We start from the raw sequence: 13,484 nt of genomic DNA on the forward strand, positions 1-13,484 counted from the left end.
CAGACAGCCCTCACGCTGAAACTGATGTGGATATTTGCAGGTTATGTCTCTGACAAAGGTTTAATAACCAGAATCCACAGAGAACTCAAACATATTAGCAAGAAAAAAACAAGTGATCCCATCTCAGGGTGGGCAAGGGACTTGAAGAGAAACTTCTCTGAAGAAGACAGGTGCACGACGTATGGACACATGAAAAAGTGCTCATCATCCTTAATTATCAGAGAAATGCAAATCAAAACTACATTGAGATATCATCTAACTCTGTCAGATTAGCCCATATCACAAAATCCCAAAACCAGAGATGTTGGAGTGGATGTGGAGAAAATGGAACACTTCGATATTGCTGGTGGGCATGCAAACTAACACCTTCCGTTTGGAAAGATGTTTGGAAAACACTTAGAGATCTAAAAATAGACATGCTATTTAATCCTACAATTCCTCTACTTAGGTATATATCCAGAAGACGAAAAATCAAATTATAACAAAGATATTTATACCAGAATGTTTATTGCAGCCCGATTCATAATTGCTAAGTCATGGAAGAAGCCCAAGTGCCCATCAACCCATGAATGAATCAATATATTGTGGTATATATACACCATGGAATATTATGCAGCCTTAAAGAAAAATGGAGACTTTACCTCTTACATGTTTATATGGATGGAGCTGGAACATATTCTTCTTAGCAAAGTATTTCAAGAATGGAAGAAAAAGTATCCAATGTACTCAGTCTTACTATGAAACCAATTTATAACTTTCTTATGAAAGCTATAACCCAATTACAGCCCAAGAAGAAGGGGATAGGAGAAAGAGAGGGGAGGGGACGGAGGGGAGGATGGGTGGAGGGAGAGTAATTGGTGAGACCACACCTAAGGTGCATCTTACAAGGGTACATGTAAAATTTACTAGGTGTAGAATATAAATGTCTTAACACAATAACTAAGAAAATGCCATGAAGGCTATGTTGACCAGTTTGATGAAAGCATTTCAAATTGTATGTAAAACCAGCACACTGTACCCCATGATTGCATTAATGTGCACAGCTATGATTTCATAAAAAAATTTTTTGTTGTTGTTGGAATTGAGTTTTACCTTTATAGCCTTGTGGTCTGAAAAGATACAAGCTATAATTACTATTATTTTAATTTTGTTCAGGTTTGATTTCTGTCCTATTTCTGATTTTTTTTTTTTTGGCAGTTCTTGGCCCCAGCTGGATTTGAACCCGTCACCTCCAGCATATGGAGCTGGCGCCCTACTCCTTTGAGCCACAGGTGCCACCCCTATTTCTGAACTATTTTAGAGTATGACTTATGGGCTGATGCAAAGAGCATGTATTCATTAGGTTTGGAGAGGTATCTTCTGTATATAGCTATTAAGCTCAGTTGTTCTAGGCTCACATTTAATTCCCTTGTATCATTCTTTAGTTTCTGTGAAGTATCGTAAGAATGGAAAACAAATACCATGTGTATGTACTATTAAATTGGAGCTAATTGATCAAAATTCAGATGCACATATGGTAGTAAATCTCAAAGTAAGCAGGCAGGATGAGGCAGAAGTAGAGGGGCAAATTCACATCAATTTGGTACAATGCACACTATTCAGGTGATGGGCACATTTATAACTTCAACTCAAATGTTACAAAAGCAATTCATTTATCCAAACATTTCTACCACTATAATATTCTGAAATAACCAAAATAATTATAAAGAATTCAGTTACAGAGTTGATTTTAGGATTAACAATCACATTGACCATCTCTGTCTTCAGGAAGCTTCGTTTCAACTGTACATGCTCCCAAATCCATATTTCACCATCTTGTTGCCCCCTTTGTTAGCGTGCTTTGAGCTCTTTGTGGCCAAGACTACTTATTTTTTTAAATGCAACTTTGACATAGTGACTGATACTTAGAAAAGGCTCAGTTAATTATTAAATCACTCTATCTCTACCAAGTACATTTTGTTCCACTAAACATCATCTGATTTATGGAATCTCCATTTAAAATGAAGTGCCACTCTTATAGGAATAAAAATATTTAGTAATATGACACAGCACTACAAGTGGTCTTCTGTTCATATATACAAAATAGAGGTCACAACATTAAAGATTTAAAATTGTGCAAATGCAAAAATGTAAATAAGTATTTTGTCAATGACAGGAAAGTTTTTACACACTGACTGACTGACAAGAAACAATGTGTACTAGTCCTGGATTTGGAATCCTAATCTTTTCCTAAGCTTTATTGCATATATCCAGTTCTACCTGCTTTCAATCCACGGTATTGGCTTTAACCATGTGGCAATTACGCTGGAAATGCTGGAGTGATAATTTGCTTATTTCATAAATAATTTGAAAAGTAGATGTCTCAGTATTGAATCACCATTTCTACTCTAATATTTAGTGATTTATTTTAACTTTCAAAAAATTTTCACTAGAATGTTGTGCTTTAAATTTTATTTATTTATATAAATAGTCTCTCATTCTATTTCCAGTTATTTTCAAACTCTTTTTTTTTTCTTTTTTTTTTGTAGAGACAGAGTCTCACTTTATCATCCACGGTAGAGTGCCATGGCGTCACACAGCTCACAGCAACCTCCTACTCCTGGGCTTAGACAATTCTCTTGCCTCAGCCTTGTTAGTTTCAAACTCTTAACCTCAAACAATCTCCTGCCTTGCCCATGAACCCAAGTTCTGGGATTACCAGACTGAGCCATTGGCCTAGCGTAACAATTGCTTTCTGTATATTAGTAAAAGTTATGTTTCAACTTGTAGCACATAGGATATTCAGGAGTGAAGAAATTAAATACTAATTCATTGTTTTTAACTGCAATATGAAGAAGTAGAACAGAGTTTTGCAGACTCAGGTTTAATCCCATGGGCTTTCAGTTAAGCTTGAAAGGGCAAGACTTTGGGCATAGATTCATGTTAGACTATTGCAAGAGTTTTCTTTCAGGGTCAAAAATAGTCATAAATATTATAAGTTGTTATTGAAGTACAATATCTTTTACATAGAAAGAATATTTTACAATGAATTAGTCACTATTTTCAAGTAATATGTGAGAATATAAAACAATGAGATGAGGCTAGGCTTGTAAAGGAAAACACAGTGAAATGACCTGACTTATTCTCAAGAACGAGGCTGATATTTTTCTGTCTATGATTGTGCAAGATCTTCTACTCAACCTTCTACCTCTCTATTCAGTGATTTCTTAGGTTTCCAGATATCATACTGCCCATACATGGACCTTGTTCAATCTTCATTGTTCTCCTCTTGAAAATAATATAATCCTGGTACTCATATTTGTATTCTTTCCAAACAAAATTTGAGCTCTTCAAAGCAACAACAATGTTCTATTCATTTTGTTTAGCTATATTTTAATAAAAGAATTCAAAGGACACAGTACGTACTTAGGAACTAATCTAATAAATGAGAAAATAATGTTTAGCTAGGCTATTTTATATTTTAGTATCATTATTGAGTAATATATGACAGTCCTAAAAATCCATTGACTTATTAGTGAAGCTATGTTTGCATATCATATGTGTTATCATATGGATCTAAAAGATAAGTGACCTAAGCAAAGATGTAATGAGTAGGAGGATTTAGGGGTCTTGTGCAGGTAAGAACACATGTTGGTAATTGTCACACATATGAGCAATAAAGAAACAACGTTCCCTACTGTAGAGCACATTACAAAAGTTTACCTTGTCTTACAGAGCAAAAGAGAAGAGGAAGAAATAGAGACAGACAGATAAAGGTAATGATGTGGTAGAAGAAAGAGAGAGAAAGACCTAACTGAAGGCCAGCAGCAACCTCCCATCACTCAGGGCTGAAATTTCAACTGCTATATTTTTCTCCAATATGTTCCCTTCTGTGAGAATGAGAATAAGGACACATCACACAATATAATACATAAAATACCTGAAGTGTATTTTTTAAGACTATACCATTCATATCATGTAAACGGTTGTGTACTCAGGAACATAACTTTCTCACTTTAGAACCTGCTTCAAGGAATGCCACTGTTTAGACAAAACAGGATTATAAACATGGAAATAAAGAAGAAAGGACCAAAGATATTTATAATGCAAAACTGAAAGGAAAGGAAACAAAATGAAATTGAACTTTTAGAAAATAATATCAATAAGTTTGAGATTATAGATAAAAATCCTACTCCTTAATAATTTAAATAAATCATCCTATTATAGAAATTCAGAGATTCAGTTGCCCTTATTACCAGCCTTTCTTCAGTAACCTCTGTATTCCTTGCTTGATCTCCTGGGTTCTCACCCCATAAACGATAGGGTTGAGGGCTGCAGGAATGACATGGTGAAGGACATTAAGCAAGACTGGCACATCAGGGGAGACCTGCTTCTTAGCCACATGGGTGAGAACCAAGACCAGAAGGATGGTGCTGAAGAAGAGGATGAGGATGAAGTGGGAGCCACATGTGCTTAGGGCCTTGGTCACAGCACCCTCTGCCTTGAGTCTCAGCACAGCTCTCAGTATGAGGATGTAGGAGAGGAAGATGAGGACAAGGTCAGATCCTAGCAAAGTCCAGCCCCCAGCAACTTGATAAAGGCAATTGACAGTGACATCATTACAGGAGAGACTGGAGACAGACATATTGCCACAGATGCAGTTCTCAATGACATTTTTCCCACAGTAATAAAGCCGTGCTGAGAGAATCGGAATGGGCAGAGTCATAAAGATGTTCCTGACCAAAATGAAGATGGCGGCTTTGACTACAAATTGGTCAGTGATGATGGATGGGTATCTCAGTGGGTGGCAGATGGCTACATAACAATCATAGGCCATCACCATGAATGTGCAGGATTCCATAGCTAGGAAGCAATTCATGATGTACATCTGGAGGAAACAGGCAGAGAAACCAATAGACCTGAGGTCAAACCAGAAGATGGCCAGGACCTTGGGGATGACGGTGAGGCAGAGCACGATGTCCAGCAGGGAGAGGAGGCTGAGAAGGTAGTACATGGGCTGGTACAGAGCGGCCTCCAGCCGGATGGTGATCAAGAGGGTGGCATTGGCCCCCATGGCCAGGAGGAAGAGGAGGCTGAGGGGCAGGGACAGCCAGCACTGCCAAATGGGGGATCTGACAAAACAGTTCAGGAGGAAGTTTGAAACATCAGTGGAGATGGTCCCATTTTGGTGTGCTCTCATTTTTTTTTCTTTTGTCATATATTTCTACAACTTTCTTTCAGTGTCCTGTAAAGTTAGGATTAAAAGTTAGCTGCTGACTCTAGAGACACAAGGATAAAAATATTCATTTTCTACGTGCAAGTTCTCAATCATAGCAGGTTACCTAGAGCAAAGTGAATTCCTCTGTTTATCCTCATGTTACTGAGGTATTCCTGTCACTTTAAATAGAAGAGTGAACTCAGGTAGTTTAATTCATCTATACGTATTTGATTTGTTTAATGTTTATTTTCTAAAGAATTGTCATAACTTTACAGAGACAAAAAGGAGACACTAACTAAGAAAATGCTTTTGTGTGATAGGTGAGGCTCTGAATTTGTATCCATGTTTCTTGTTTTCTTTTTTATATTCACATCGACTACCATATCTATGATTTAACTAATGCTATTAAATCACAAACAGCTAGCAGAGCACGACACAATGGACTCAGATAAATATCCCAGGTTCCCATTATAATCTTTCAACCTTATTGATTTTGTTTAATTAAAGATTTTGATTTATACACTGAAAATAAAGTTAATTTCCTTTATATCTAAATATTCATTTTGATAAGTATAAAACCCACCAAATAATTAAATTATTTCCGTTAATTAGGTAGCTCTTCATATTTGTGTGATTTCTAACTTCAACAATAAATAGCTTTAAAAGGAGCACAAGTAATTCCACATACAATGGAGCAATACTTGTCTTAAACTTGATCAGTGGTTCCAACCTTCTGAACGCCACCACCCTTTAATGCAGTTCCTGTGGGTGGCAACCCACAGGTTGAGAATCACTGTACTAAGTGGTAAATTGGTTCCTCTGAAAGTAGTAGCATGGGAATGGTCAAGTTCATCCTTAAAGTTTTTTTACTCCCTTTCCATTTCCCTTTTCCATCTCAAATATAATGAACAAGGTATCCCACAAGTATCCCATCCAGACAGTAATTCAATGTTGCTGTTATACTCTTATCATTCAACCTTTGGCACTAGCATGTTGTTAGGTAATAGGGTCACAAAATTGGAAAAGGTACTATCCTCATTCTCAAAGAAATAAAAATATAGCTTCCCTGGCAGATGTCGGGTAATAAAAACATATGATAAATGAACAATAACAGAGTCACATACAAATTATTACAAAAGTGGAGGGAAGAACTAACTCTAACATGGGGGATATGATGGTGAACAATAATTGCAAATAAAGTGATGGCATGTGGGTCATTATGAAAGTTTGGAGATACAGAAAAGTTAAGAAACATAAAATCCACACAGATGGCAATAAAGAACCTCCCCCTAGTAATAGTGATAAGCCTAACAAATTGAAACTTACATGGGTGAATCAGAAAAGATGCTATTGCCTGTGCTTCTTGGAAGTGAAATAAGGGACCATAACAGTCTGTATCAAAACTTTTGTAGTGAACCATGTATTATCCTACTCCTAATTATGCCTAATACAGAAGATCAGATTGAATTAATTTTTAAAGGTTTTCAGACCTAAGAAATAATTCCAGGATGTGGACTTGACCCACTAATCCTATAAAAAGGAAACAAACTTCTCCCACAACATAATTAATAATTTTTAACATTGAATCTGTTAGAGAAGAAACAGTTTTGGGATCATGGCAAGAAAGGAAGTTGTAACAAAGCAATGAACCGTACACTATTTTCATACTGACAGAAAGTTACACTTTGGAAAAAGTTCAAATAGTATTTTTGGTTTTAGTTATGTCTTTCCTGGTCCCCAAATGCAGTTCCTGCCCTTGCTCAGCTGTTCTTTTGCTCCCCCTGGGAGGATAAGCCAGGCCATCCCTCCCAGGTTTCCTGTCTTCTCTCTTCTGGAACCTCTCATTCCCTTTCAAGTCTGCCAGGCATGGCCCTCCCTCCTGATGTGTGGAAGAACCTGAGAGAATCTCCCAACTGCTTTCTCTTATTGATAATTGTGTACATTAGAAATGGCTTTGCAAGTTTTAAATAAACTTTAAACTGTTTCATTTGTACTCAAGATATTCTGAAGTCATAGGGTAAGTTGACTACTGTAACAATTATCTTTCACATAGACAAATTAAAATTTAGTGGTTTTCCATGGTTCGGAAAAGATAAAAGACTAAATGATTTCTTTCGGTCCAAGGACATTGAAAATATGCAATATCTGTGTCCAGTGCCCTATAAATAGAAACACATATGTTACTTGGCATTTTTCTTTTATATATCTTTTAAGGTTTTTCTTCCTCATTCTTATTCCTCAGGCGTACACAATCCTAAAGGAAATTTTCCAGCACTCTGGAATATCTCTTTCCTTCCTGTTAGAACTAACTCCTGCTTTCCACTGTTCATAGGGCCCAATTCTTCCCTTAGTTCACTTTTATGTTGTGTCTCATTGTTTTCCTGGTTTCAGTCTAAAGGGGCAAACCCTTAAGGATTCAATATAGATGACAAAATCATTTCAATCGCTATATGCTCTGATTTACTTTTCTCTTTCATAACTTCATCCCTGCCATCCTCCAATCTGTGTTTATCCTGTCTAGTAGTTTTGTGCTTTTCCTTGGTGGAGTGGCTATTGAGAATAGGAACACTGGAAATGGAGGCTGCCTTTAAGATAGTAATGCACAGAACATAATTGACACACTTGAGTTGGCTATTAGAGATTATTCACTACTTTCTGGGCACTATGTTCACTGAACTCTGCCTTTTCTTTTCTCCTTCTCTTTGAATACATTCACATGTGAGCTTAGAGCACAATCTAATAGGACACATTAAGCCCAGAACTGACACAATTGATCCAACCCTACTGCCTTTGCTTGTGGCCACAGCTTGTACAACTTCAGGCTGTTAAATGCCTAATGTCTCTTTTAAACACAACGTTCCTCATTCAGTTTTTTGCCGATTGCACCCTCTGATTCTACTCTCTGAGAAGTTTTTACATTCCAAAATCACATCCCAGATTTTCACCATGTCCAGGAAGATTTTCTTCTTCAGGGATCATAATATACTCCTAGAAGAATGAAATTAAACAGGGAGAAACTTGCAGTGACCTTTGGAGGGTAGAGCCAAATGCAAGATTTAGAGATTCAGGCCTGAGGATCCATGGAGACGCCTGGGGTGAAAAATAAGTTTTTGTTTCTGGAAGAGCTTTGAGATATTTACTTTTTTCACTAGCATGAAACTTCTCAGGATTATATAGGAGGATTATTTTATCTCTTCCCTTCACTCACTGACTCTTCTTTCTTTCCTTCTCTATTTTTCTGGAATGTTCTTGCATACTCTTCAAACATAATTCTTTGAACAACCTACCTGGACCTACATATATCTTTTAATAACTTACTCAGACCTAGGAGGAAAGCAGGTGAGAACACACTTGTTCTTTTCCTCCTCTCCTCTTTCAATCTTGGTTTTGTGCCCAGGATGAACCAATGGCAGGGCTAGAGCTGAGAATATAGAGAGATGATGTTTTCTACATCCAGTCAGGGGCAGGTTGAGGAAGCCAGAGAAGTCAAGGTCAAAGACTAATAGCAGAGACTTGCAACCTAAGCTTTTCCCTGGTGTTAAATATCACATACCTTCCCAAGTCTCACACAAGCTTGTGAGACATCTTTGCCCCAAATAATTTCTGACATTACTGAGTGGATCCAATGACAGGTAGCTCATTGATCTTCTGGTCCTCTTGGCATAGTTTTCTGGTTTTGGTAGAAGTAGCTTTTAGCAGTTCTTAAGATTTAGCAGAAATCCATTGAACTACATACTAAATCACAATGACCCCCATCCGTGGTCTTTGTTTCAAACCTCTGAATTTATGTAAACTAAATTCAGTTCCTAGCATATAATTTAAGCATTTGTAGGTGGATTCTTTGTCCCAGAGTTCTAAAATTTTTATATTCATAGTTGGGAAATCCAAATTTTCTTAACCAGACATGTACTTTATAGCTCTTTTCCTACCCATCAATCTCTTCTGGATAGACTTCAGCTTATCTGCATTTTAGGCACTGCCAAGAACCCAGAGTAGGACAAAGGAGAGAAGATCCCAGAGAACAGGCTAACACATGGTCTCCTTGACCCAAGAGAGAATGTGATCTCTTCTACCCCATTTTCAGGCTACTTAGCAGTCTGGATCTGGGAATGGAAAGGAACACAGTCTGGCATTGAAGGCATATCTCCCTTAGGTGCTCTGGATTGTCTTGGTATAGCTTCCCCTCTACACCTTTTATCCAGATTCACTTACAGAGAATGTGAAGGATGAGGTCTTGTTCTACTGATATTGGAGTTTTTCAGAAGTGTTGGAGGGTAGCTATACCCAAAGACTCAGGAACTCTGTCTTCTGGGAACTTCTCAATCAATCCTCCCTTGGGACCACAAGGTCCTTCTGGTGTAGATAGGTAGGCACCTGGGAGAATAAAACTTTTCTTCATTTTATGAAAGAAGGAACCCCTGTCAATTCAGCCATACATTGACTGTGTGCAGAGATCTTATATACACACTCACATTTATATATATCCACGCTCATATGCCTTTTCACACTCAGCACCTTCCACGGATTCAGTGAGCTCACTCAGAAATTCTTTTGGGGCTTGTAGGACATGTTTGTTAGATAGGTACAGTCCAAACCATGCTGTTGAATGGATGAGTGTTAACTTAATATGACTTTAACATGGTATTATAAAGATAAAAATGCAAGATAAAACTGAACAGAATCTTACTGAGAAAATACAATGTGCTTTATAGACAGCAAAATCCTATAATAATTTTTGCTGTAGTGAGAGATATAAAAATGAAATTCACATATAAGTAAAGATATTAGTTTGGAAACATGATTTATTCCTTTATTTTTGTTTTAAATATCATGTCAATCATTCATACTCCTCAAGTAATGGGAACAAGTATCAATTTCATCAAACTCTTTCTTGTGCCTTATTTTCATTTTTTTTCTGAACAGTCCAGCCACAGTCCAGCATTTCTCCTGTTTCCCTGACTGCACCCATAATATGTTCTCTTATTAATATTTAGTATGCTTATTTAGTATATATTCATATATGGTCAAATTATTTAAATATTGAATTTATAAAAATCCTGTTGGGTTACAAATCTGATGTTATTCATTTTCAATCAACACTATCTCCTTCTGACCAGAGAAATTAACAGGATAGAGACTTCTCACAATGACCACTTCAAACGAGATGCTGAAGGACCAAATGCTACTTACAGGTGCTCAGTAAACTGTAAATATCTTGTAAATATCTTGTAAATATCAAGATATCATAAACTGTAAATATCAAACTTCCTCCTAGGACAGGCAATGCCATGGTCAGGTGAGATATGAGAGATACCTTGGACTGTGTAGATATCTGGTCTGGAGAGTGGGGTAAGGAACCCAGGTGATCATAGCCTGACCTTGTAGCCTCATCATTCTCATTTATATCTCCCATCAATCAGCTTAAGGCACTCAGCAGTGTATTTGTCAAGCTCACTGTACACAACCTGTCTACATGGTAGAGTCTGGTTCTCACCCACACCTTGTCGTTCTATTTGCTGGATATTTATAGACTGCAGTGTTTGTTTTGATAACATTTAATTGTACAGACTATATTTACAGGTATGGGGGAATATGCTATCAACGAATGCTGTTATTAATTATTAACCCACTATGCCAAAGATTGAAACTTTTGCATGAAATCCATATATGTTACCTAGAAAATTTCAAGGAACAGGAATTTGAAGAGAAAAAATAATTACTCTATTTCATAGTTATATGTCATTCCAAAGATGGAATACTAGGCAAAACCATGGCTACATTGTACACAATGTAAAAATTATGTTTCTGATCTCAGCAGGGGCTGATACGTACTAAGTGTGATATTCAACAGAACACCTCACCTGTAAGGCAACATTACATTGTTCACATTTAAAACTGTTGTTCTTATAACATTCAGGGCACTGCATTTTCTTCTCCTGTTTCATTTTATTTATGTATTCATTTGTTTATTTATTTATTTATTTAGAGGGTCTCTCTATGTTGCCCTCAGTAGAGTGCTATGACATCATAGCTCACAGCAATCTCAAACTCTTGTGCTTAAGCGATTCTCTTGCCTAAGCCTCCCATATAGCTGGGACTACAAGTGCCCGACTATTTTTTTGTTTGTAGTTGTCATTGTTGTTTCGCAGTCCCAGGCTGGATTCAAACCCTCCAGCTCCAGTGTATGTGGCTGGTGCCCTAGCTGCTGAGCTACAGGCACCAAGCCTGCTTCCCCTGTTTGACTATCACGTGATTCATGCCATCATAATGTGAACAAAAGTTGTGCTTCTGAGAAGGTTTTCCTCTTCAGCCAGGCTCTGGAGGATGATCGTAGATCTCTGGATAATGGCATACCACACATCAGTGAAACCCCCAAAAGTCTAGTAGCTTCTCATTATATATTTGATGCAGTTACCAAGCATTTCATAAGACCAATAAATAGAGTAAAATAGGGCTTGAATACAATTTCCATGATGGAGTTCCAAAACTTATCAATATCATCATCCCCTTTGACTACACCTCCCATGAAATGGTTATCCACTTTGATCATGTTTGGCTGCGGAACTTGGATTTTTTTTTTTTTTTTTTTTAGTTTCTGGTAATAACAATTGACAAGACACAGGAGATTGATACCAGCACCAGATAAGGCAATAGTGGCCACACTGTTATCATTCCATCTGCAGACTGTATTGCCTTTGCCATCAATTCAATGACTGAATGTGCCTCGTTCTTTTATCTTCAGAGCTACATCTGATTCCAGCAGAGCTTTCTGATCCTTTCTCACTGTACCTGTTGCCTGATGTTCCACTGAACTGAGCTTATCAAGCAGTGCAGTACTGGTGAAAAAGTTGTCAAACACTAAATGGTATTGCCCAGGGTGTGCCCCTGTAAGTGCCTCATTAAACTGAAGTACAGGTGATGCTCCAACATTGGATTTCTCATGTTTAGTGTTTGGGTTTGTACTGGAATACAGCTGAAACCAGCAAATGTAGCCCAGATGTGTTGTATCATAACAAAACTTACAGCCGAGTTGAATTGGCGGTCCTCCAATAAATTGTTTGCATCTGTGACTACCAAAATAAGAAACCATGTACTCATCAATGCTGAAATACATTTCTTTGGAAACAATTCCATACATCTTTCACTGAGTGTGCTTGTAAGAGGTTGCAACTTGGAAAACTTGTTCTTTGGGTCCAAAATTGCATTGTCAGCAACATGCAAATTAGAAAATTAAGATTTTTTTAAATTTTATTAAATCATAGCTGTGTACATTAAATAAAATTGCATTGTCAGCAACATATAAATTAGAAAATAAAGATTTTTTTAATTTTAATAATTAATAGCTGTGTACATTAAATAAAATTGCATTGTCAGCAACATGCAAATCAGAAAATAAAGATTATTTTTAATTTTATTAAATCATAGCTGTGTACATTAAATAAAATTGCATTGTCAGCAACATGCAAGTTAGAAAATAAAGATTTTTTTAAATTTTATTAAATCATAGCTGTGTACATTAATGGAGTCATGGGGTACAATGTGCTGGTTTTATATACAATTTGAAATATTTTTATCAAACTGGTTAACATAGCCTTCATGGCATATTCTTAGTTATTGTGTTAAGACATTTATATTCTACATTTAGTTTCACATGTACCCTTGTAAGATATACTGTATGTGTCGTCCCACCAATTACCTTCCCTTCACCCACTCCCCCACCCCCCCTCCCTTTTCCCTTTCCCCATATTCTTGGGCTATAATTGGGTTATAGCTTTCATATGAGTTTGAGCTTTCAAATTAGTTTCATAGTAGGGCTGAGTACATTGGACACTTTTTCTTCCATTCTTGAGACACTTTGCTAAGAAGAATAATGTGGCAGCACATTTGTTCTTTGATCTCAGAATATTCATTTTCCAGGAACTGAGATGTATCCATTTGGAAGAATAATTCCCCCAAAAAATTTGAATTCAGGAATTAATCAAGTCAAGACTTATAATCTTACTTGCAGTGTATAAGTTGGAGTATGTGGCAATGAGTTCAATGACCTCATCATCAAGAAAAAGTTTGAGAATTTCTGTGGGAGTTCTCATTGTGGTGAAGAAATCGTTTATCAGTTTTGTAAATCTACCTGCTATGTATTATGCAGTTAAGTCAGCTTTTTTCCATTTGTGAACAACTTTCCTTTTCTTTGATGGAGGAGGTTGCTGTGCAGTAGATAAACATGGAACTTCATCATCAAGAGAGTCCACTTCAGGTGCATATGAGGGATCATCTGAGTGACACTCAG

At 36.9% G+C, this 13,484-nt stretch overlaps 1 protein-coding gene across 1 annotated transcript; it reads right to left on the reverse strand.

The window, feature by feature from the left end:
* Positions 1-4,231: 4,231 nt before the first annotated feature.
* On the reverse strand, positions 4,232-5,179 carry LOC100951804 (olfactory receptor 56A3). Its single transcript, XM_003781021.1, has one exon. The coding sequence runs from the start codon at positions 5,177-5,179 to the stop codon at positions 4,232-4,234; it is 948 nt and encodes a 315-aa protein (XP_003781069.1).
* Positions 5,180-13,484: the final 8,305 nt, after the last annotated feature.

The sequence above is a fragment of the Otolemur garnettii genome, unplaced genomic scaffold (assembly GCF_000181295.1).
Source record: "Otolemur garnettii isolate 467f Iridium unplaced genomic scaffold, OtoGar3 scaffold00001, whole genome shotgun sequence".
NCBI classification, from domain to species: Eukaryota; Metazoa; Chordata; class Mammalia; order Primates; family Galagidae; genus Otolemur; species Otolemur garnettii.